This window comes from Athene noctua, chromosome 24, assembly GCF_965140245.1.
Source record: "Athene noctua chromosome 24, bAthNoc1.hap1.1, whole genome shotgun sequence".
In the NCBI taxonomy this organism is placed as follows: Eukaryota; Metazoa; Chordata; class Aves; order Strigiformes; family Strigidae; genus Athene; species Athene noctua.
The window spans coordinates 3,397,405-3,420,880 of NC_134060.1; the positions used below are offsets into that span (position 1 = coordinate 3,397,405).

At 40.7% G+C, this 23,476-nt stretch overlaps 1 protein-coding gene across 1 annotated transcript in view; it reads right to left on the bottom strand.

Annotated features, from left to right (window-relative positions):
• The window catches only part of MYOM3 (myomesin 3), a 28,312-nt gene extending 8,287 nt beyond the window's left edge, over positions 1–20,025 (bottom strand). The window contains exons 1-26 of the mRNA XM_074926196.1: positions 19,939–20,025; positions 17,695–17,829; positions 17,476–17,550; positions 16,636–16,795; positions 16,246–16,403; positions 15,015–15,110; positions 14,276–14,364; positions 11,277–11,321; positions 10,924–11,064; positions 9,824–9,985; positions 9,400–9,541; positions 9,106–9,305; positions 8,751–8,804; positions 8,304–8,431; positions 7,513–7,696; positions 6,456–6,630; positions 5,706–5,827; positions 4,855–5,042; positions 4,552–4,678; positions 3,887–4,065; positions 3,696–3,810; positions 3,269–3,425; positions 2,789–2,898; positions 2,243–2,287; positions 1,977–2,113; positions 236–380 (exon numbers count right to left, since the gene is read on the bottom strand). Of these exons, the coding sequence (XP_074782297.1) occupies positions 236–380; positions 1,977–2,113; positions 2,243–2,287; positions 2,789–2,898; positions 3,269–3,425; positions 3,696–3,810; positions 3,887–4,065; positions 4,552–4,678; positions 4,855–5,042; positions 5,706–5,827; positions 6,456–6,630; positions 7,513–7,696; positions 8,304–8,431; positions 8,751–8,804; positions 9,106–9,305; positions 9,400–9,541; positions 9,824–9,985; positions 10,924–11,064; positions 11,277–11,321; positions 14,276–14,364; positions 15,015–15,110; positions 16,246–16,403; positions 16,636–16,795; positions 17,476–17,550; positions 17,695–17,801 (3,241 nt within the window). The 5' untranslated portion in view covers positions 17,802–17,829; positions 19,939–20,025. The remainder of the gene's footprint in view (positions 1–235; positions 381–1,976; positions 2,114–2,242; positions 2,288–2,788; positions 2,899–3,268; positions 3,426–3,695; positions 3,811–3,886; positions 4,066–4,551; positions 4,679–4,854; positions 5,043–5,705; positions 5,828–6,455; positions 6,631–7,512; positions 7,697–8,303; positions 8,432–8,750; positions 8,805–9,105; positions 9,306–9,399; positions 9,542–9,823; positions 9,986–10,923; positions 11,065–11,276; positions 11,322–14,275; positions 14,365–15,014; positions 15,111–16,245; positions 16,404–16,635; positions 16,796–17,475; positions 17,551–17,694; positions 17,830–19,938) is intronic.
• Positions 20,026–23,476: the final 3,451 nt, after the last annotated feature.

Below are 23,476 nucleotides of genomic sequence, written 5' to 3' on the forward strand. Positions count from 1 at the left end.
ATTTTTATCGTCAAGGACCCTATTTATAAGACCAAAAACTTCAATTTATGTAAAAGAGAAATTCAGATAATTTCTTACTTGATTCCTGGACTTTAAATGTGTGCTAAAATAAGTATTTGTTCTCCCCATTCCCAGTGTGCCATTATAACTGTCGGAAATAATTTGAAGCCTTAAGTGCCTAGAAAACTTTCCACTGAGCATGGCAGTCTATATTTGATCCTGAATTTCCACTTACATTCATCCATCAGAGCTAGGGTGAATTGATTTTTAGCTTTCCCATCTTTCAGCTGGGCTGTGTACATCCCTTTGTCGTCATCACAGAAGTTCTGGATTATCAGTTCTACGAGACCTTTTCCTTTGACAAAGTTTATTTTATGTGTCTGTGTAAAACAAAGGAAATATCATAAAGTGAATAGTTTTTCCACAGCAGAACTGTTCCAAGTCAGAGCCTGGCACAGCATGTTCTACAACACTCAGACATTACAGTCCTTTTATGTATGTATCCTTATGTACTTCCCTCATTTTACAGAGGAATGAAGCTAATGCACTCCGATATTCTATATTCTGGGATTCATCTATTATTTGTTTATGTATGTAGGAATAGTAGAATTGCTTACAGCAGAACTTTTCTCTGGTGGAAAGTTTCTGTTAAAACCACAGAACACAACACATTTGTGCTGTTGGATATTACAGACTTCAGCTTAGCAGAATCTGTATGATTTTTAGTATAATAGAAGTGTCACGGTTAATTATACATCTGTGGCAGGAAATTACATATTTGGGCAATGATGAGTAATATTGCCACCTCCTTCACATCATGCAATTACTACGGAACATTTATACATGCGTCCTGAAACCTGCCAGATGCTTAAACATAAATATCATCATTATGCCTTACTGCCTTGTTTGCTCTAAGCAAATATTATCGTTACAAAGAGCTTGACAAATACTTTGTGTGTAACCATGTCAGTTCTTCAGTGTAGAAAAGACAGTTCTTAGAATAGACAAAGCCTTCGATAAATTTGCTATACATTGCTTTAAAAAACCCCAACATCATAATTACAGCTCTGAAATTCTTTGGCCTAGTCCTATCCCTTTTTTTATATCTGTTCTTTTTGTTATCTTGGCATTGCTGCACTGCATTTAACTGACAGGCGAATGATTTATATTGTTCTTCATTCTCATCTGTTCTCCCCTCTGGTCCTGTCATTCCAAATACTTTTTAAATGTTATAATATTAACTTGATATGGGAAGACAAGGAGGAGGCTAGAACATTTTTTTTAATGTATCAGAAGGTTGAAGAGCACTGTAACACATGATGCAGTGTTATTTCCAGTGCCTCAGACTGAGATATAAATCACTTTCATCTGCTCTTAGAATTCATGAGATTTATCCATATTCAGTTCAAAGAGTTAGGATGAAAAGCTTGCAGCTTTGCTTGGTAAAGCAGAAGAAAAATATCCTGTCTCATTGTGAGAGATGGCATTTCTTTAGCATCCACTGAAATGAGTTGAGTTTGTTCATCCAAGACAAGGCTCTCTGCCCTGCACAGGTGCCTTTGTACTATCAGATGAATTACACATGGCTCAGGTTTGTTGTCAGAAAATTCCCTTATAAAAGGGAAGATTCTGCTGCAGCAAGATTGTCAGAGGCAGCCTCTCAGGAGGAGGGGAATAACAGGAAAGCTGGATAAGGAAGGGATGTTTTCTGAGTATTAGCACTGAAGATTTTGCTGGACATAGCACTGAGGAATATTAGACTGTCTTTAATTAACAGCATCAGTGCTGAAGCCTTGCTTCATACTAGGACTGGACAGCTTTTTATGCACAGTGTAAAACCAAGCCCTAGAGTCTTCCAAAAACACACATCAAAATATCTGATGGGAATTTATAAAACTGGGAATGTACCCATTTGCTCTATCTCCCTGTTCAGCAGGGGGAAAGTAAATCAGAATTAAAACCAAAACAAAACATACTGGAGTACTTGTGAGTTCCTTATCATTGAAGATTAAATGCAGCTCTGCGTTTGGTGACAGCTTTTCAACCTCCAGCCACAGCCGCACTTCTCCTTTCTCCAGTACATCAATGTTCCATCCAGATATCAGCTTGATCACTGGAAAACAGAGAGCGCCACGGAGGGGAATTCATAGGCAAACCACAGAATTTGGCTCAGCCAGAGTTACGCCAGGGTTCCCCTTTCAGAGTCTACATAGAGTAGTGGCTTCTTACTGGTTCAACTTACATGGGTTCCTGATTTCATGGCTACGTTTCAGTAATTTGTCCAGATCTGAAATGCAAAGAATAACGAGTCATTTAGATTAGTACAGCTAGGCCAAAACCAATTCATTGTATCAATTTAATTTAATTTGGTTTTGAGCTTTATTTGTGTCAAGAAGAAGATAATAAGTACAAAACATTTGATAGCAGGGAGGACTAGAAAAGGTTGTGAAGATAATTCTTACTTATGACTGAATAAAATGTTGGCTGTATCAATTCAAGAAACATGTTAAAGAAGTTATAAATCACTGTGATAGTGTAGCTGTGGTGTGTGAAATCTGAACCGTAATGGAAAAATGACCTTCAGGAGCATGGAATCTTTCCTTAGGGGACTGTAAATGAAACTATCCTTGAGCCTTCAAGGAATGGGAAACATCTTTCTAATGATGCCACTGTCATTAAGTGATGTCAGTCACTTACTATTCCTCTACAAGAAACTTTCCTCTAAACGTCTAATATTAGAAAATTACAGCACGTTAGATTTTTGTTCTTGTTAATTATTAGTTTTTACCTTCTTTTGTTAAAGTGCAGCTGGCAGAGATATCATCATCTACATCCGTGACCTCCACTGAATATATCCCCAGATCCTTTTCTGATGGGTCTTTCAGTATAAGCTTAGATCTTAGAAATAAAAGTAATAATAATAATATTACTTATTTCTCAAAAAATGTCTCCTGTAACAGAAAGCAATACATTTGTGACATCCAGAAAATTAAATATAATACTCATTTATAGATGACACTGAGGAGCAAGGCAAAAATATTAGTAACATGAAGTTTGTGACCTGAAGATTCCACTGAATGCCCTATTTCATGGACACCAGAGCTGAGAACTGGGGACAGAGATTTGCAGGTGTTCAATTGTGTAGATGTGTTTTAGCTGAATCTTGGAAGTAGAAGGAAACATTTGGCTTCATGTTTTTCTACGTTTTTAATGTGTTCTCCATTTGACAGTCCACAAATAATTTTCTCAGTGTGCATTGTATACTCACTTATTGCCTTTCTCTTCAATCTGAACTCTGTCAGCATCTGGTGGTCCTTCATAGTCCTTTGACCAGATAAATTCAGAGGAGTCATTCTTTTCAGGAGCTTCAAAAGCCATATAAATGAAACCCTCTTCATCAACCCCAAGTTCAATTTCATTTGTGCCTGTATAAGCAAAAAACCCACAAAACATTCCTTACCAAAAGAGATCAGGGCTTAGCTTCTGGACATCTAACTCAAAAAAACCCCAAACCAAAACCAAAAAAACCCAGAGTGTACAGCTAGAGTAAGTTAATTTGGGCATTTTGATCTGCTCATCTTTATTTTGACTGAGGTTGTCTTGCTATGAAACATGTAGCTGATGTTTCATAAAGCAGTTTTTTACCAGAATCATCACAGTATTTACAGACTCGCGCAATCTCATCGCTTTTGTACCGGGTTTGGTTTTAGCCACCACAGGATCTGAGGGGAGTGAAGGGGGTCCAATTCCAGCCTTGTTCAGTGCTCTTACTCGGAAAATATAGCATTTCCCTGTCTCCAGATCTGAAACCTGCAGGAAACAATGATAGGAATTAACGTAAGACTAAATGAGAAGCAACACTTGGATACTAAGTGCATATACAGACCTTCATATGGGTGGGGGCTACGGGCTGCTTATTTATTTGTTTCCATTCCTCTGACCCTTCTTCACACATGTCTACATAATACCCTGTAACTGGACCTGCTCCTACGTACAATGGTGCTTCCCAGTGTAGCTTCAGGGATGAGTCTCTTACTTCAGTGCACTTCACATCATAAGGAGGGCCTGTTCAAAGAAGGGTAGGCTGTCAAGCAGTAACATTAAAAGATGAAACCAGGTGCACTTTTGAGTTTGAGATCAGGAAGCAGAGAGTTTTAAGATAACAAGTGAATAGTGGCTCCACAGGAGATGCTTTCTATGCGAATTAACTGTAGAGGTAGGTTCTAGAAAAAAAGCATACATCAGCTGGTTTAATGTTACTTGCTTTGGTGTGATATACAAAGACATTAAGATATAATTAGATCCAGATTCTTCGTTCTCTGGAAACAATATTATTATAAATACCTGGGTGCTGTATCTGTGTAATGCAGAAATAATACTCTACGTCTGAACTGGAACTTCCCCAGAAGTGTTTGTGTGCTTTTCTGTACTGGGAGCCACCTTTGTACAGAACTATAGTTTTCACAAGTCCCTTGGATTCACAGAAGAGTGAGGAGATCACTAGTATACCTGGTAATATTTTTCTGGCTGTTGTTTCTACATGAGAGATACCTGGTTCTGGCATTGTCCATTCCTCACATTTGAACAAGTCACTTGGTTCAGATACTTCCCCAACACCAGCCATGTTCACTGCACAGGCACGGAATTCGTACAGGTGACCTTCCTCAAGGTCGCTGACCTTTGGGTTCAGATGTGCAAACAGAGGATTAGTACAGCCCTGCGTGGTCGGAATCTTGTGAGCATAGGAAGAGAGTTCTAGACTAGAGGGAGTAGAGGGAAAACAGCTCAACCGTTGTTATAACTACATTTCCCACTATGTTTAAAGAAAACCAGTATTATATCTGAAATGAATACCGTGTAAACTCGTCGAGGAATTGGCTGAACATTGACTTCATGCCAGTCTAGTTCAGATGTGTCGTGCTGATCTAGGAAATAACCCAGAATCTTTGTTCCTCCCTTGTGCTTCGGGGGTTTCCAGCCGATGGTCATGTCAGCTTTCCCACAGTTTAGGAGAACAAACCCGTGTGGTGCTGATGGACAAGCTGCACAGCAAAGGGAGAGAGAACACAGGGAATGTTCAAAGCAGGCTTGGGATCTAGGGATCGGGAAAAGATAAGTATGGGATGAACTGGTCTGAGGAAATCTCTCTGTGCTTATATCAGATGCGATTCGGTTTGTGTTAAGGCCCTTTAATACCACTTTTGCAGTGTAAAATTATTTTTAAATGACCAAATTATTCTTTGAAAGTCACAGCAAAAGTCATGGATGTATCTCAGGATGTTTCTTGCATGTTGCTTTGTGGTTTGTCTGACAGAAAAGATGGAAGCAGTGAGTCGATAAAATGGAGAAGATGGAGGGGTTAAATACTAACTAATGTGCTTGGTAGGATTTTATAATTGCCCTGAAGAAACTCACAATGCTGATTTCAAGAAACCAGCATAACTGAGCACTTAAAATGGTCACGGGTGCCAAATTAATGCCGAAAATGTAGCACACTGCTAAATCAAAATGCTAATTAACTCTGTCCACCCTTGACAAGTGTAACTGATGACAGAAGCTGCAGGGTACAAGAAAATCAGTTCCCTGTTGCTTTGCTTATCTGCTCAACATTATTAACACTACATGTAATAATAGCTATGCATGATAGATACATTTTTGAGGGATTCGATTTTTGTGTGTATGCACATGTATATGTTACTACTTACCAATAGCTGGCCTTACAACGATAGGATCTGTTTCTGGTGAGCTTTCACTCAGTCCTGCCTCACTGACAGATTTCACACAAAAGACATATTCTTTTCCAGGCTTCAGCCCAGGAACTGTAAATCTAGAAGAGGAAATTAATATGTTTGTGTTTGACTGTTCAAAGTACAGGTAAACATTTTTTTGAACAGACAGCAATACATTTTAATAGGGCACTGTTACTTACAAAAATTATTATTTGCCATTACAAATTACAGTGCACTGTGTCACATAAATGGCTACAATAAATCAGACAGTAAGTATAGATCAAATAAAGAGGTATCACACTGCTGGCTGACATTGTCAGTAGAATAAACAGGACTTTTTAATGGACTTTTTCTGCTTGACATGAGACCCCCACAGCTAGAGAGATATTCTAAATCCTGTGTGTGAGTGACACCAATTTACTCTACTGGAAAGCAAGCAAAAAAATGGAATGTGGTTCCACTGGTGCCACAAGGTCCATCTACCTCCTGCAGCTCCACAGCCTCTGGAGGTATACACAGACTTTGCTGTCAGTCTGGCTTTGGATGTAAAAGTGAGACTTTGAGCAATACGTAATTCTAAAAGAGGACGTGGTGTTTGTGTGAGTGCAAGCCTATGTGTGTGCCGTGAAGGAAATTCTTTTTTTATCTGAAATACGACCCCAGCCATAAACAGATTCCAAGTTGGCACCCTGTCTTCTCTCTGTGGAGTATAATAGCTGAACTCACTCATTACACGTCACGGGCTTATTATTGACAGTTTGCCATTCTTCTGTGCCAGTCTCCTGACAGTATATGTAGTAGCCAAGAGGCTCCAGACCATCCTTTAACTTATCCCACTGCAAAACAACAGATGTCTTGGTGTCTCTGAAAGCTAAAACTTGAGATGGTGGAGGCAGAGTAGCTAAAAAAAAAAAAAGAAAAAGAACACAGAGAAAAATAGGGGGGTTTAAAATTTATAAATTAAAAAAAAATTATTATAGGTGAGTTGGCCTGTTTGTTTTATTCACCTTTTCCAGAACACCATTTTCAAATTAAAGCAAAATACCATGGACATTGTCCCAGTCTACAGCCTATATTTTTATGTTTGGGTTTGCCATATCTCATATTCCTCTCCCTTACAGCCCATTGATTTCTGCAGAATTACACCTCCTCAACTTTCTCTGAGGCAGAGGAGAAACAAGACTCGTATCTCTCATTAACTCCACCATGAAATGGAACCTGCTTCACTCCCAGAAAAAAGGACAGCATGAATGAACACTAGGGCAACTTTAATATGGGAGAATATCAAAAAATAAGAGTGAGTGCTCATCTCTCTGCATAACGGAAACATGGGCATGAGCCTTTGGGTCACTTAACTGTTGTCAGCTCAGTCTGGGAAGAAAACAAAACAAATCAGCACTGCAAAAACTGCTGTTGTGTCTGAAGCCCCCAAAACAGGCTGCATCAGCAGTTGTGTCATTCCTTCCAGCACTGCTCTGTGTAACCTCTCTCTTACACAGTGCTGGAAGCATACTTGGATTAAAAGCAGGCTTCAACTGTTTCTTATTTTATTAAATATAATTTCCCCATCATTGTTTGATTAGATTTACACTGCACTGACCAACTGCAAAGTAATTAAACTAAATTAAAGGATTTAAGGCTTTAAGAGATTTCCTGATATCAAAGCAACTGCTATGTAATCATATACCGTGAAGTTTAAAGGAAAGAGGGGGCAGAGGAACCCACGTGTTACTTTCATAGTACATCTCCTCATTAGTGTAGAGTATATTAATGAAATAATTACCCAGTTTTGTTCCAGCAGTTACAGGCTCACTGGGCAGGGATGGATCACTGATTCCATATTTGTTAACAGTTCGCACGCGGAAACGGTATGATTTTCCTTTCACAAGATCAAAGAGTGCAAATCTTGGGGAATTAACTGGCATATCCAGATTAACCGTTTGCCAGGAGTTGCTGCCTACAATCGACTGTAATGAAAAAGGTGATGATTTACAACTCATGTGGTGACTCCAACTCCTGAACAATAACGAAGCTGGGCTTTACAGGAAAGTAGCTTTCGAAACAAACAAAAAACCAAACCAAGAACATAAATGACGTATTTCTTGTTGATATACCCAAACTTTTCTTTCTTGGCAACAGAGGGCCCCTTTGCAGCGGAAATGTTACAGCAGGTGGGAAATGAGTATGTTTGAAAGGAGATTGGTAGAAGATGCTAATTAACTGGCCAAAATGATTAGTGGGGAACGGGAAAGTAAACTATGGTGCAATTCTTCACAGCTTTTCCACACTTAAGGTCCCATAGGGCAGAATAGCCCTTTTGCTAAAACTCTGTTACTGTTCTGTGGGGTAAAACTTGTTTATTCTTTGATAATCATTACTGCGTGAGTTGGTGTCAAGAGTCAGGATCATAGCTCAAGTAAACTGTGGAGCTGGAGAGAGGCTGAGCGAGCCATTTTTGAGCCTGTAGATCTCCGCTTATTGGCACAGTGAATAGCCTTGTCTGTGTTCTAGACCATCTGAGAAATAAATGATTGTGTTTTGCAACTTCTCTTCCATGTGATATTATTGTCTTACCTTCTCCACATAATAAGTCAGTGGCTCTTTGCCTCTTGGATCTGGTTCATCCCAGGCCAAAGCCACATAATCTTCTCTGACTTCACTTGCATGAACATTGGTGGGTGGCAAGGGAATTTTAATATGTCCTATGGGAAGTCAGAATAGTTATAATGTGGCAGGAGAAAAAAGTTCTTTTATAATGAATTATGTTTTCCCACTATAGAGTAAGATTCTTCACTATAAAGGAGGAGACTTAAACCCTTTGGGGACATAGAGGCAAACCAAGATTATGATAAAAGGCTGTGCTGTTTTAGGGTAGTTTCTGATCCTTGTGCAGCTTACAACGACGTTTCACCATATATTTTCCTAAGTGTGTTTTCTTGAGAGTCATGTTGTTACAGATCTCGTTGCTGGAGAACAATCGTTCCTCTCTGAGAGAACGGCTCGGTGTCAATTTGAACTTACCTTCCAGGTCATCCTTGAAAATTTCTATCGTCCTGCTGTCGTCATATGGAATAACTGTAATGTCAAACAGGGCAGTGTTATCCACTGAGAGAAGATGCTTGAGGCTTGCCAAGAAAGACAGAGCCCAGGACTGTGTTATTTCGTTATACGCATAGTTACATACATTTCATTACACATACAACGAAATGTCGTAACTGCTATTTTGATTTTCTCTGTTCAGAATAGTGCTAAGGTGGGTTTAGCAAAGGGTTAGGGTATTTGTGAGAATGAGGAGCATCTGGGCAGACTGCGTTCATTTATACCTTCAGCCTCACATTGTACTTAAGGAGTAAATTTTCCTGGTTTCAGTACGAACCTGTCAATCTCTTGTCCTTGCTGGGGTCATATGTTGTAACTGGATCACTGGTTTTTGAAGGATGACTGATGCCCTCATTATTGGCAGCCTTTACTCGGAACTGGTATGTCTGTCCTTCAGCAAGGCCCAAGACAGGGTACCTGCAGGTTTTCACAGGCTTGTCGTTGCATGGGACCCAATCCTCTGACCCAGCGACACACCTGAAATGAAACACAGACCATGGAGTTCCTTCGTGGTTTTTCCACAACACAATCATGAGATGTTTTTTTGCTCAAAGATGATTAACACAAAGACCTTTCAATATAGTATCCCAGGATCGGACTTCCTCCATTATCACTGGGTGCTACCCAAGAAAGAATCAAGCAGTCTTTATTTACATCATGGCATTTCACGTTGAGTGGGGATCCGGGTGCACCAGCTGTTTCTGCTGCAGCATCTATAGAAACACCAAGTGGTGGTGGTTAGGGTTTTTTCTTCTCTGTACCAAATTTTTCATTCAGTAGTTTAATTGTAAGTGTCTATGGTCTACATCCCAGTAATACAAGTCCTATTTTCTAATGCCTAAATCACAACTGAAAATAAGATTTGGACAGTTTGATAATTGTATCCATGCACAAAATTGGGAGATATTTTCTTGTGTATGAGGCTGTGAATCCCTTTAAGCCAAGGTATTAGGAAAGAAGCTTTTGTTCTAAGTAGGATGGAATCCTGCTTGTACCTCTAACAAACACGTAAGTGGTCTGCTCTTTATATCCATCCAGTGAGGGGACACGGATAGTGTAGAATCCCTCGTCTTCTTTGTAAGCACATGACACCGTCAGAGAGGCTTCCCGGTCTTGGTACTTCAGTTCCCGACGTGCAGAGTTCTGCAGCAACTCAGCTGTGAAGCATGAGAAGGGGTAAAGGAACTCCACCTGAATGGGTTAAGTCAGGGGCAGCATATTTCCAGATACAAAAAAAGCCCACAGAGCAAGATGAGGGATCTGTAAGACACTCCTGATATAATTATTTCTCTTGAGTTATAGTTATGATCTCTGATCCTACTTCGCTGCTATGACCCTCTCTTCTCTTTGTATGCAAATGCAGAGCAAAAACCATGGTCCTTTTAGTCCAAGCAAAAAAAGAGTCGCTTTTTCAGCTTCAGACGAATTAGTGTGTAAAATGTACTCTTCACAGCAGGTAACTGGATGCTCTGAAGTCTGCTAAATGCCAGCTCTAACTGAGGATACATTACTGCTCAGCATGCAGGATCTTTTGTCCGAGTGTTGCTTAGAACCAAGAAAACGGAATGGTGCATACTGTGCTTTTTGTGTGTATTTATCAGATCTGAGATACAAACTCTACCCAAATTCTCCTCAAATCACTAAAACTCAGTAGGTCCTGCTATTTTCACAGCTGATTCTGGCAGAAGTGCTGGAATGTCAAGAGCAGTCTTACTGCATTGCTTCTGCTTTTTCAAAACTGAATAGCACAGGAAGATTACCAGTTTGGCGAAACTTGACATCCTTGATTATCAGCGTAACAACACAGATTATCCAAAAGGTTTTTTCACTAGAGAACCACTGGCTTTTCAAACACTTCATGCTTTCTTTGTATAGAACTAAGGCTTTAAACTATTCTTACAAGCAGAAAAGTCTTTACCGCCAAAACATTTTAGTGGTATCATCCTTTTACAAAATGTGTAAAATAAATAATAATATCTGTAGCTTGAGAAGAGCTGGTCAAGAGCCCTGAATTCTAATTCTGCTCTGTGAACATTAGATCACAGCTATTAATTCATACAAGTATATGTATATAAACTTAGTGTTGCATACAAACCATCTCTGAACCAGGTAATGTCTCGCTGGTGTTCAAGTAAATCAGAAGAGAAGTAACAGGAGAGGGTGAAAGGCTCCTTTTCTCTTGAAAATAAGGGTTTTAGTGGAAAAGCAAAATCTGCCTCTCTGGCCATCAGAGATCCTATGAAATAAAAGTCAGCATGATAAAAAGACTTCCCAGAGCCTTCCTCCTTGCAATATTTTTATTATTGTATGTTTAGAGTGGTACCTGAGCCTTGCACTTTTCATGTGCAGTCAGGCTAATAGGAAAAGCTAGAGCTCAGAAAAAAAGAATCAAGTAGCTTCAGGCTATAAAAATCAAATAAATAATAATAACAACAATGATTTACTCACTTCTGTATATTTCTGAATCAAATCCTGACTCCTTTCCATAATATTCTACAAGACAAGAAGAAAAGACATTTAGCACATATCATGCCAGTGTTTATCTTCCCTTAAAAAACATACAACGATGCTCAACAAACTGTTTTTCCCTCAAACCAGCTCTTAATGTGAACTTTCCAAGTGTCGTCATGTGGTAAAACTTTAATTCATTTGACAGCTGATGACCTTCACAAACAACTGAGGATGCGTCTGCGTAGGAAATCGTTCGTATGACTATACTAGTATAAGTAATACTGCTTTAAATGCTCATGTGCACACATTATTCATAGTGAAGGAGGTTTTTGTTTTTTTTTCCAGTTTGGCTTCTTCTTTTTAAGCTGCACTAGGGAAGTTTGGCTGCATAAAAGCATTTATACACGGAGCTACAACTTTTGTCATAGGAGTGTACCAGTATGGTACCGTCCAAATTAGAAGCGTGACAATCTAGAATCCCCCATAACTGAAATGCTTCAATTATGTCCCTCTTTGGAGACAACATTGCCACATACAGCATGGAAAAGGAAGGAAAAAAATGTGTTGGTGTTCTAAACATTACTGAAAGTGGCCAAACCCCTGGGTTTAAACAGCATTCCCAGAGGATGATGTGGGATTCTTGAAGACTACCAGTGACTGGGACTTCAAGCTTTAACCAAGAGAAAGGATATCTGTCCTGAGACACCGAGGTAATTCCTGGAGCTGAGGGAAGTGTGTCTCCTGCCAAATCACTTGGTTCAACAGCCGTGGGCTCTTTGGGGGCATCCTACATGAATGCTGGCCCGCTTCACCTGACCTAGGCTGCACAAACTGCTGGCCTCACAGCACGAAATGAAATGATTTGGAGCTGAAACCTCAGAACCGATGCACTTAACATGGGATGAAGCTGAGATACTTTCCTTTCTTTATGATCCATAAGAAATGCACATAAAATAATGCCTATTTTTTCAGTGAATGAAGCTTGGCCGTAGCAGAGCTCACTCATAAGCAAAAGATGAGGACTGAGTGTTAATAGGTGAAGAGGAAAGAAACACAAAGCACACGAGGTAAAGCACAGCCTCATCCCAGGCCCTGTGAGACCCTCAGTGATGTCTTCAGGGAACGTGAACTTCTGCCGCAGATCCCAGAGACCCTCCCCTGGCACCAAGGGCATTCCAGACAGCGTGGGGCCAGGAGGAGAGATGCCATCGGCCTGCCCGGGGGACGAGGAATGTTTCCAGTGGAGGCAGGATTAAGGCCTTGGTGTAGTCTCTATTTTCAGCATGTTAAATGCAAATAGCAAAAGGAAGAATCATGTTACCGGGATGGCATTAGACAGGGTTAAGGGAGAAGGAACAGCGTGGGCCTCTCACCCGCAATCACAAGGGATAATGTCTGCAAGCTGTTTGAAATGCTGATCGGGCCTGAGGAAGGATGGTTTAATCAGGCACTTAGAGGTGAAGAGAACAGTCCTATCCAGGGTTTTCTGTGGTAGACCACAGCCCTTATTCTATCATCATGCCTGCTCTGATCCTAAAGATTCTGACGGGAACTGGGAGGAGTATGTGATTATTGCCATGGATTTTTTTTCTCAGGCAGCTGCTTTTGCTTTATGACTCAATTCCTGAGTTCTGGACGTACTGTAAGATCCTTTATAGAAGAGAAGCATTGCACACCTGGTAACTTTTTCTGTATTTCTGCATTAGGGTAAGGGGAATTTAGGCATCTGGGAAGGCTTGCAAATGAAGTGTTTCTGGGCTATTATACATGTCCCTGTAGAACTGGTAAATGTGTGCTGCATATTTCCAGATACGCTGAACTTTGACACTGTTTAATTAAAAGAATCTGAAAGATACCATAAACAATACACTTCTATTACGATTCTGGAGTCACATGCTTCCGTATGCATATGTATCCCCAAGCAATATTCAGATGTGATCAAAATACGGCATGCAAAGAATAAGTATGATAATAACATAACCCATGACAGAGCCAAGAATATATTAAAGTGCTAACAATAAATATCATATCTAAACCAAAGAAGACCCCTTCTGTCTGAAAAAAACAGTTCAAGGTGGCTTTGCGATTCAATCAGTTGAAGAAACCCATCTTTTCATGACCAGTAAGATGTCCAAAACAACCCTGTTCCCTTTGAATTACTCCGTGGACTGTCAGCCACACAGAAGTGTTTACTTGCCTACAGTTCTGTAGCTCTGTTGTGTTCAGGCTTTTTATGACAAAATTGTTATTTCTTTTATGTATCTATATATATGAAATGTGAACAGCTGAACGATGATCCTATGAGACTGCACTGCGTATTTCTTAAAGCTTGATATAATTTCCCTTTTTAAGTACCAGTAGTTTACTTCCTTCACCATATGTCTGGATTTGGCTTGTGCAGAATGTGTATCTACAGAGTCTATGCCAGTTATTTTAAGAACAGCACAGATCAAAGAAGAAAATCTTGTATTTGCTCTTGGTAGTTACTGGCTTGAGAGAGAAATATGGTGTTCTATGCAATATTGCCCTGAGAGATCCCTTTGAAAGCCACAGTACTTGTTAACCAGTTTCCTGCTTATCTTTAGAAATGCAGCAGACTCTTCCTAAGCCTGTTATGTTTTTAACTGTATGGCTGTTTCATATCGGTCCAGAAGAAATAAGTACCTAAATTTAGTACAATTTTAGCACAGTGGAAGGACAGCTGTGTCCTTCCTGAAAGATTTTGCCTGAGTCCAGAAGTGACTGAAAAAGAGAAGCCATTATATCAGCCATATTACATATTAGTTAGTGGTAGCTAACGATTATTTTAGCCACTTGTGCTTTCTCCTCACTAATAACTGAGAGAAGGTCTCCCTCCTATTAACAGAACACTCACTTCTTTCTCTGTTTTTCCAGGGTGCTTTTTTGTTCCCATGATATAATGTTTATCACTGAAAATATTTTGAAGAATCTAAAGAATTTGAAAAATTAAAACCAAAGGAACATTTTCTACTTACTCCTGACAAGCACTGTGGCAAACGAATACGCCTCGCCGTATTGATTCTTCACTTCAACACTGTATTCAGCAGAATCTTCCACGGAACATCTGGAAAAAAACACATTTCCCCTCCTTTTTAGCTTTCAAGTTATTGTTCATACTTCACAGGACAAATTCAGACAGGTTCAGCTTTAATCCCAGAAGTTAGAAGTAGATATTTGCTTTTCATCAAGAAGCTGCTTTTCCTTTCAATTACAAGGATTTCTTATATTTAGTGGTAATTTTTTTCTCTTGATACCCAGAAGCAAAACATTTCAAGTAATGAACAATCAAAAGACCTGTGGAACACTTGGTTCCACTGAAGATATGCATGTATCATTATCACATGTATAACTCACAGAGTTGAACTAACGTCAGATTACATTGATCCATCCTGAATCACATTGGTATGTCTGCTTGGGAAGTGCTTTTAATGTGCATGGCCTTACCCTGAACGAGAAAGTGTTGGCCATGCCTAAGAAGAACAAAAATAAATAAGGGTCTCTCTTTTTCTTTTAAGATGTTTTAAACCTCGTGAACTGCTGTTGAGATTGCTTCCTCATGGCAAAGATTTAGCTCAGACAAAACACACTAAAGTCAATCAGGGTCAGATTTCAGAAGAATTATGTTCGGGTTTTTTTAGCATACACAAACTGGGAGTTTCAGGAGAGCAGGTCTTATTCAACTGCAGAAATAGCTCAGATGAGCACATGCATTACCTGCTGATGTCCAGGGTCAGCATCCCAAACTTGTTTTTTATCTTGTATTTTCCTGCTGGGGCTAGGCGAGGATCAATGCGGACTCCATTTTTATACCTAGTTGAACACAAATAAAACATGCTGCTTAGGAAAGAACGGAGAAATTGACTGGTAAAATGAACACTTTATTTTAAACTTAACCATGTCACACAACAGAGACACAACAGAAAAGAGGAGTAGACACAATTCCCTCTTTTACTGTCTCCTACGTCAGCCCAAAACCGCCTTGCAGCTAACCTAGATCCCCTCCCATAGTCCTGCGTGTGCTCCTTCTCTAGAGCCGCTTGCATGCTGCCTACGGGCAGCTTAGCCTTGGCTTGTTGCTTCCTCCTCAGTTTATGCTCCCTGCTTCGCAGGTTGTGTGAGGGAGTTTGAGCAGATGTCTCTTGCTTCTTTGTGTTCATTGGGGATCTGTGGGAGGTTCATATTCCCTTTACTCTTTCAATAATTCAAACAGGTTTGTTCTGGAAGGACACAGGACATCAGGAGCTCTGACAGTAGTGGTGTTAGCTGCCTACAAAGTCATTAGTAATCCAAATGTTTGCATACTTCAAACCTTCCATGGGAGCAGTGGTCAATCACTTTAACAAACTGATCAAAGTACACGTTGAAAATTGTTTTTTGAGGTGATCTTTCATTTATTTCCGTCCCTCTGTTATTAATGGTAAATGCAGCAGTCAGGCCCAGTACAGAACACTTCCTCTGCTGTGGTTTGGTAAACATGCAGAGCTGAGTAAACGAAACAGTTGACTTGTATTTTACAAATTGTAGAAGTGATAGCAGTTTAATGCTAAAACTTGTACGGTATCCAAGGTAGCCAAGCCTTGATGGTGTGTATGTGTGAGGTGATTTAGTGCTGGCAGTAGATTCTGGTTTCTGAGACTTAAATCCCAAGTTTGCCTGCAGGACAGAGGGCAGCACCAAGGGCAGCAGGGAAGTCTACATGAATACCAGTCCTGACCCAGAAGGAGCCCCATAGGACTGCGCGCTGCCTCCACAGCCCACTAAATACTTAATGTCTTTACTGGTCCTAACAGTGGAACTGGAGAATTGAAAGTGTTTTATGCGATTTCTGAAGCTCTTCCTTCCTTCTTTGTAGCAGGACGCACCTGTTACTCCTCTGGTTGGTTCCTGCAACGCACACAGTGTTAGCCACAGGGGCAGCACGAGTCATGGCTCTCGACTCACATACCAAGTGACGTGCGGCGGTGGGGAAGCCAGGACTGTGCATGCCAGCTTCACTTCCATCCTCTCCCAGACTGTGTGTACTCTGAGGGGGATCCAGAACATAGGTGGTCGCCCCGAACGCAGCTCAATGTATTCCTTCTCCACGCGTGCCTTTTCTGCAGCCTGTGACAAGGACAGACTACATAAAGGCAACGGAAAGGGATTATGTTCTAATCACACAAAGTCTTTCACAAAAGGGACATGTGAGATAATGCTTAAGTGGCAGAAGTATAAGGCCTCAAATGGTTTTGAGGTTATCCTAACACCTGATTACTGCCCTCTCCAGAATGCTAGCTAGTCTTGGCAACTTTAATCCTGATGGCACTGATGCTACTAAAAGAGATGTTGATCTGACCTTCCTCCGAAGGGCCTTCCGGTCAGCTCTCACACGCAACAGTCTGCAGCTCCGAATAACGTCCTTTTCAAACTTTTCCATGTCATTCCCAAACAAAATTCTTTTTTGCCCCCTTTGTTCCAACTCTAGTATGGCAGCTTCTCTTCTTATCTTGTAATCCCTGGAATGCAGGATGATAAAAGCCGACAGAAGTTAGGATAATGCTTTGTATTTCCTTTTAGTCTTTTTTGTTGTTTTGTAGCACATATTTTTGGTTAAATCAGAACGTTAAGGACAGAAACATCAACTTGCATGCAGTATGGATATGAATGTCAGGCAGTTACACCTCATAAGAATCAGCAGCACTGCCATGAGAGATACTACTTCAATGGCACAAGAAGGGAACCCACTATTTGACCACTTTTCTTCCCTTGCAAGGAACTGGGAGAAGGATTAAAGGGAGGAGGGATGTTTCTAACTACTTAGGTTGTTCAGCCATCACAGAAGGATGGACAGCAGGATCGTTGCCAAAATTTTCTAGGAAAGAGAGGGAGTGCCATCTGTTACCATTAATTTATTAATCTGACTGTGTTTTCCATTTATTCCTATAAAATCTGGTTTCTCTTAAGCCCTTGCTTGTAAGCAGGTCAATATTACTCATTATCACAGGTGCCAATGCGATATAATTTAATTTCCTGCATTTTAGTTGAGGTCTGGCAGTTTTCCTTTTAAAGGAAGAACCTCTTGATTGAACCTGCTCTTTTTGCTTCCAACGAAATGAGCTGGAAACTGTGACCCGTATATACAGAGGGGATGTTGCATACAATGGTTTTGTTTGAGTTACAATGATTTCTGACTTACTGTGGTATTTCGGAGGTCAAGGCCAGGGCAGCTGCTATCGATAACTCTGAAGGGCTGGAAGTCTCTTCTTCCTCACTTCCAGAGGCAGACACATGTAAAAGAATCCAGACACGGTTCCATAAACTCAAATTTCAACAAATCTGTGAGTGCACAGTGCCAAGTGTAGAAAGTCCTGTCTGGACCTGATTGATTTGGCCTACCCCTAACTCTGTGATTTACCTGGTTTTGAACTTTTTCTTTCTAGTTGTTGAGGTCATTTGCAAGCTCTGTTGCCTCTCCTCCTTTTGCTCCTCCTCTCTGTGGTGGAAGAAGGTTCGGGTTCCCATGCTGGGAAGTCAAAAGCAGACTTTCTTGCTGGAATAGAATAAAACATAAAGTGGCTTTCAAATAAGACATCTTAACAGAATCTCTTTAAGTTATCATTAAGTTCTTGCTTTGCTTTGATGTTCAAGGGATGTGAATGAAAGTTCATATAATACTATCTTCTGGCATTCAAACTACGAAAGGGGTTTGTTTCATGATGCTTCTGTAAAAAATGGAATCAGATGATGAATTTAAGTCTTTAAAGGCAGCTGGAGCTGTAACAGAATAGTAAGTAGGCAGCATTTTCAGTAGATTTGGTTTCCTAGGACTGATCTTATGCTCTAAATCTGGTGGGTATTCTTCCAGGGAGTTCCATTAGATCAGACCCCCAATATAGCATGCAGACAAATGAGGAGCATCATGAGAAGGGAGATCAGAGGGACACGGAAGACTAGGGACATAATAAAGTATGGAGCATCAGATAGTGAGATACGGAGGAAAAGTTTAGAAAATAAGCAGATTTTTAGTCTGGAAACTATGTTGTATGATGCCAAAGAGCCTGTGACCTGCCACCCAGGTTGTGATTGCGCCATGTTCTGACCCTGCCTGGATGTGCCGGGGGTTAGATGAGGCAACGCTGCTGAACTAAACACACAGGCAGCTGTGCAGAAATCCCTTAGTGTCTGTGATGGTTGGAAAATCCAAACGGATTTTCTGGAACTAAGCAGTTCCAGTTGCCATTGTCAAAACAGAGCACTTCTTCGGCCTGTATTCCCATCTGCGGATCTAGGCTGCTGACAAGAACAGTTATAGTTCAATACTTCAAGAGGGTAATGCTTTATCCAGTCCTCTGAGTGCATTCTGAGAGATCAGTTGTTTCTTCTTAGGTCTTATAAAAAAGGTTGATAAATCACGGAGAAAAGAAATCATCTTTCATAAGGTTAGCCTTAAAGGAGCTGCTCAGTAAACAGCATCATTTTCCCTGCGGTGACCGGAGAAGCCTTCCCAGAGAGATCCCTCTCCTACAGGTGAAACACGGGGAGCAAACACCAAGCGGTCTTGGCTCCCATCCATCCCCTGCATTAGCTGCTACAGAACCAGGCGGTTGCTGCAGCCTCTCCTCTGGGAATAAGCAGCGTTGCTGCTTTTAGGCACTGACTAATGAGTGGGCATTCAACAAAAGGAGATTTTAAAAGCGTATCATCCCTCCGTATCTCGTTCTATCCTGTAATTTGTTCAGAAACGTACAGCACAATCCTTAAACTGTTCAGATTTTCAAGTTCTAAGAGCTTAGGTTACTTTATAAAAACAGGTTTGGAAATGTTGCTGAACAATATTTGTTCCAACATACTTGTAAATCTTTCCCTAGCTCATATTCCTTTATTGAAATTTTCCTTTGGCAAATTATGCACCTGGATTTTAGTTTTACTGCTTTCTAATCTTAAAATGACAAAAAATACACCCCCCAGCTTTTACTAGTAGTACAATTTTCTGTTAATGTACATTAATTTCTTAAAACAGCACAGTTGTATGGAAAAGCACAGTTGCAGTAAATGCAAAATATCCCAAAATGCAAATGAAAAAACAGAATTATCACAATAATGTTTCCTCAGTAGAACAAATGTTGGCAAGTATAAGAAAGAGAAAATCAAACAGGCTTTTTATGAAAAAAATATCTTAGTAATTTCATAGAATACTACTCCCTTCAGTACTATTTCAGCTGCAGAATGACTACTGGGCATCGGATGTTTGTTTCCATGTTCATGAGTTGTTTACTGATCCAGGTTAATTTTTACTATATAATGTTTTTTATTTTTCCCTGGAAAATTTTCAGTGCTCTATAATCTGGTGTTTATTGTAAAAAATATAAAGTTCTGATCTTCTAAAATCTACACTTTTCAATCCAAGTATATATTTTTTCTAAACAGACCAGTAAAACGGAATAGATTTTTGTGAGAAAACTTAAAGTAAAACTATTTTCATAAGTACAACACTGGGAAAACAGTAATTACACTTTAAAGCAGCTATAATCATGAAGCACAGTCTATGTCTGAAGTGCAATTCAATTGAAGTGATCATACAAAATAACTGATGCTGCTATGGTGATCTTATAAAATCTTACTATAAACAGTAGATTACTTACAGATAAATGAAACTCACCCTGTGAAGACTACAGTGAGAGTGTCTGTCCTCATGAAAGAGAAGGGACAAAGGAGCGTTTCCTTCTCCCTGTTGATGACACTAAGAATGACTCTCCCCAAAAGAATGTTCCCCATGTTTGAGTGCCCATCCTGGAGTCTTAAATATAGCATCCTACCATGCCATCGCAGTGACAATGGGGAGACCCGTGCAGGGCGTACGCAGTTGGAGCTGTTTACCGCAATGGCAACTGATCACAAACTCTTTCAGATCAGGCAAATCATTGCCTTTGCCAAGTGATGTAAGGAAAGACAGGTGCCTCCAAAATTCAGGCATCAGAGTATTGGATTATCCTCTGCTCATTTAGGATAGAAGCTCACAAAGCATCGAAAATGAATTATGAATGTTTTAATCTCTTCCAGGAATTTCCCTTGGGTTAACGTTGCCATTGCTGCATAATGGAGTGAAATCACTTACTTTGACGTCTCTTTAGTGAATGGCAACTCCAGCCAAATTATGTCAGTGTATAATTAGATCAGGAGCTAACAGCAGTTCTTATATTTTGGTTGGCTGAGACTATTATACTTTCTTTATTACAGGCAAATGAAGGCTTCCTGCCACAACAGCAGATGAGCTGATATTTCCAGCTGCCCATGGTGGTATCTAGGAGTCTGGGGTAGGGTAAAAAAAAACAGAGACTGCTGTATTTCCATTTATTTGAGATAGGCTTGCAGCTTCAGCATTCGGGATAAACCCTTCCTGGCAGTGTGAGAAGCAGGTGATATTTTTTGTGGTGACAGAAGGAGAAATGAAAGTTTGAAAGTAGTGAAGCTCTGAGGCTGCAATAGCAGTTTGTGAGCCAGACGTTTTCCAGCTACGTTTTATTAGTTGAGGAGTCAATGCATCCATAGTGGCTTCTCAGAGCCGCCAGAAGTCTGTAGAGGGGATATGTGAGAACATAAGATTGCCATACTGGAGGAAGCTAAAGGTCTGTTCAGCCCAGCGTCCTATCTCTCGGGAGTGGCCTGTAGCTTTTCCCAAGCTGGACACAATGCTTTATTGCTGCTAATAGTCCTATCCCTGTTAAATTGCCTAATTCCTGTTTGAACACTTCCTGATTCTGCCCTCCACAAGGCCATGTGGAAATGAATTCCACCACCAAATCTGGAACAGTTTGAGTCACCCTCGCCATATCAGTAGGATCCATTTCTAAGAACCTTTCTTTGTTTCGCCATCCAAATAAAACCAAGGTGAACTCCAGTAGGATCAGCACTAGAACTCCAAGGACTTCTGTGCGTGAAGTTTATTTAGCGTTTGTGTTTCAGACATTCTTAAGAAAGCAATAAACAGGTACTACTGGGCAGGCTTGACTGAATACGTTCTGGTACAAGCTGAGCTGTCAAAGTGAGGGAACACTTTTCTTTCATTGGTTTTGAACAGTTGCATAACCACTTGAATGCTCTCTTGAATTTTGTATTATGAGAAGTAATGAGTAATTATCATCTGTTCTGCTTAATATTAACAAGTTCATTCACCTTTGTCATATGAACCCTCCGTTGTGTGTTTTAAGAAGAGCTTTAACTTTTGCTCTCCTCACATGGATGCTGTTTCAAATCTTTGACCACATTTTCCACCTTTTTCTTAGAAATTTTCTTAAAATCACGTCTCACAGCTCTCGTTATCTCAGCCTGAGAAGAGAGAAGCTATACAAGGGCATTTGAAGTCCTCTGAACCAGCAAGCCTACGGCCACTGGTTAGCACTGTGATCCAGCTGCTGTGCAAGTTCTTTTCATGTAGTTCTGCTGCATCATACCTCCCCATGACTAACAGCAGTGCTGTTAGGCCAATGTGATGCCAGAGCTAAGATATAAAGTCTATTTTATCAGAGTCCCTAATACTTTCAGAGCTGCCCCTCAGCTAGGCTTCATTCTGTTTCCAGAATTTGGAGCTTATAATTTGTGCCTTGAGTAAGATTTTCCTCAAAGGACTTGTTAAAAAATCATCAGTGATTTTTTTAATAGTCTCCAAACAGGGCACCTTTCAATGCCCAAACAGACAAGGAAACAGCAAGGGAGAACGTGAGCCTCAGTCTGCAGCAACACGTTCATCCCTGTGCAAGGATCCCTGGTGAGTTCATCCCTGTGGAAGGATCCCTGGTGAGTTCGTCCCTGTGCAAGGATCCCTGGTGAGTTCGTCCCTGTGCAAGGATCCCTGGTGAGTTCATCCCTGTGCAAGGATCCCTGGTGAGTTCGTCCCTGTGCAAGGATCCCTGGTGAGCTGCGAGCGGGGCTGCCGGTGTGGGGAGTGGCTAAGTGACAGCTCCCAGATTTAGTTGAGAAGACAAAGAGTAATACTTTGCTATAGGGTTACAGCTGCCACCTGCTATGCTGATATCCTTGTGACAACTGGAACTGCAGTGCTCACCTGTCATGGTCGTGACATCTGTCAAGGAATAAGCACAGTCTTTGTGGCAAGGCACTTCTAGTTTTTATTATCTAGAGCAATCAAAACTGTTATCTGGAAAAGTCAAGATAAATGAGGAACCGTCTGCTGTTAGATACAGATGGCTTGCATGGGAAGACCTTTGAGACAATGTTGAAATCCTGCTGTTTATCTGGAAATGTCCTTACACAGAATGAGAATGAGATAATTAGATCCTACTGTAGCTGCTTGCTGTGATGCATTTTGAAACAAACAAGGCTATCAATTTGATTTTGAGAAGCAATGAAGCAGAAGGCAATAAGGTCAGCACATGTCGATGGGGGACGGATGAGCACTTTGCTTGCACAGCTACAATAAAGCTCAGCAGTGTCAACATCTGTTTTCAAGCTTTTCCAAAGAGAAATAGTTTTAGAAGGGATGATCTTCCTGTTAAATTTAAGAGGTGACTCAGGAGACAAGAACTGGTCTCCTCCTGTTAGTATGTCAAGGCCCAAAAGGTAAATACTGACTTAGTCGTGATCAGAGCAGGAACTTGAGCCTATTGCTGTCAATCACCTCCTTAAGACGTGGCTTACACAGTCTCTCTCTTGACTGTGTTCCCTGTTTATTACAGTTTCTACTGTTAGGAGTAGAACAGATGGGGATAGGATGGTGTAGTAGCTCAGTTGTAAGTCTTTAGGATCATTCCTACTATATGCAGCCTATGTGTGTAGTCAGAGGGAATGTAGCTTTCAAGGTATGTAGGTGCCCGAAGAAGAGACCAACATCCCAGCCACGGGACACTTTGCATCTCTAGGCACCAACACACATTCTAGAGATCTGGTCTAGGCTTTCTGTGCCTCAGTTCCCATCTCTCCTTCTGGGGAACCAAGATGATACCTTTATTAAGGGCTGGACAAGATCAGACCCTGTGACAGGGGGTCTGCAGAGGAATTTGAAAAGGGTGTTAAATAGGAAATGTACTTTTTAGCAGCATCTTCAGATGCTCTCCTAAGACTCCCTTCCGCACTACACTGCCCATACTGACCCCGTGCTGAGGATTATGTTTCAAAACATGAGCCAAAATGTTGACATTGTGGCATTTGATTATTCCCTGAGTAGCATCATTGGGAATGTT